This window comes from Acomys russatus, chromosome 24, assembly GCF_903995435.1.
Source record: "Acomys russatus chromosome 24, mAcoRus1.1, whole genome shotgun sequence".
Classification (NCBI taxonomy): domain Eukaryota; kingdom Metazoa; phylum Chordata; class Mammalia; order Rodentia; family Muridae; genus Acomys; species Acomys russatus.
This window is the reverse complement of record NC_067160.1, coordinates 1503982-1505980: the sequence shown is the minus strand read 5'-3', so window position 1 is coordinate 1505980 and position 1999 is coordinate 1503982. Positions and strand designations below refer to the sequence as shown.

The 1999-nt window shown below is 38.2% G+C and overlaps 1 protein-coding gene across 1 annotated transcript; it reads right to left on the bottom strand.

The window, feature by feature from the left end:
* Window positions 1-948, bottom strand: LOC127207310 (olfactory receptor 8J3-like). Its single transcript, XM_051166687.1, has one exon. The coding sequence runs from the start codon at window positions 946-948 to the stop codon at window positions 1-3; it is 948 nt and encodes a 315-aa protein (XP_051022644.1).
* Window positions 949-1999: the final 1051 nt, after the last annotated feature.

Genomic DNA, 1999 nt, shown 5'->3' with positions numbered 1-1999 from the left:
TTACAGTGATTTGAAGGAATCACATGGACTTGTCACTAGTCTCTTTAAAGCAGCCTTCACATCCTTGTTCCTCAGGCTGTAGATCATAGGGTTCAGCATTGGGATCACCAATGTATAAAACACAGAGGCCATCTTATCAGTATCTAGTGAGTGGTTAGTTTGAGGTTGCAAATACATAAATAGCAGTGTCCCATAGAAAACTGTGACAGCCATCATGTGGGAAGCACAGGTGGAAAAGGCTTTTTTCCTTCCTTCTGAGGAACGGATCCTTAGGATAGACAACACAATGTTGAAATAAGATACTAGCACTATACTCATGGAAAAAAACAAGTTTGTAGCTGCAGATATAAAGACTACCGTTTCGGGTAGGTAGGTGTCAGAACAGGACAGTGCTAGGAGAGGAACATTGTCACAGTAAAAATGGTTGATTTTTTTTGAGGAGCAATAAGACACAGAGAACACACAGGATGAAACAACAATGGCTGTGCAAAAGCCATAGAAGTATGTGAGGGACACCAGCAGAAGGCAGACCCGCCGAGACACCACAACCATGTACATCAGAGGGTTGCAGATGGCCACATAGCGGTCATAGGCCATCACAGCCAACATGAAGATCTCTGCTACAATGAAAACCAGGAATCCTCCCAGCTGGGTGGCACATTCGTAGTATAAGGTGGTTTTCTCGGTGACTAAGAAGTTGACCAGCATTTTAGGAGCAATGACAGTGGAGTTGCCAAAGTTGATGACTGCCAGGTGTCTGAGGAAGAAGTACATGGGAGTTTGCAGTCGCGAGTCCACGGTGGTAAGGGTGATGATGCCCAGGTTCCCGGCTGCGGTCAGCATGTAGATGATGAAGAAGAGAGAGAAAAGGGGTACCTGCAGTTCTGGACGGTCTGAAACACCGACAAGAATGAACTCAGTGACATGAGATATATTTCTAGAAGCCATGTAAATGTTGTGAGGTCGTCTGAAAATGAAAAGAAAGACATACAACGTTATGGAAGTATTTTCTGCCATTGCCATTAGATAGAAGAGCAGACCTGAGGGGGAGGTTTTCTTGAATTATGAATGAGTTACAATTCATCTGTCAAACTCAAGGTTTTCTGCCTAAATTTGTGCTGAAGTAATGTGAGGAAATAACTAATTATATAGAGGTGCTGCGTTTGGTAAGAGCTGTGGGCCTCTTTACCTTCATACGGAAGGATGGTCATGCTGTTAAATGGCAGAATTTGAAGCTATGATTCATATATTATATATTGTTGAGTAAGAGAATGGCACGAGGATTTGTATGATCTTTAATAATTCAAATGCCATTAAACTGAGACCTGCTATATCTGACGTGTTTATAGCAAGCATCCTTCCCATTTTCTATAGGATGTCATATAAAGTCATTAGATGGAAATTTAACTTAATTTTCTTATCACCACACCTGTTAACTTTTTGTTAATTTTCTGCCTTATTAACTAATGCAGAATTGCATGAAACTATGTCCCTAGGCATATTTTTAAGGATGTTGAAATCTTTCACCTTAGAAAGGGTTATATCAAAATGTTAATGTTTCTGTAACAACTTGGCATTATACATAGAACATACTAACCTTTGACTATACTTTCTACTCTTGTCCTAAAGCCTCATATTCCTTTCATTATGTCTTAATGAATAATAATCTTCTTAAATTTTGAATATTTTATAATGCATAAAATGAACTCTGAATTTAATCATTTACATGACTCTTAATATTTTAATTATTACAATAATACTGGACACATTTATTTATATATTTCTAAGATAATAATATGCATATTCATCATAGAATTTTGTGTCATTTTCACATGATCAGTATATTAGAGCTGTTTAAGGATAACCATTTGTCCTAACTAGACAGCTGGCATGCCTTTAGCATTCACAACTGATGGCACTTGACCCAGTAAATCACACAGTCATCCTTCATCTACAAATTTGCATGTAAAGTTTAGAGTGTCAGGTCATAATTAGTTTT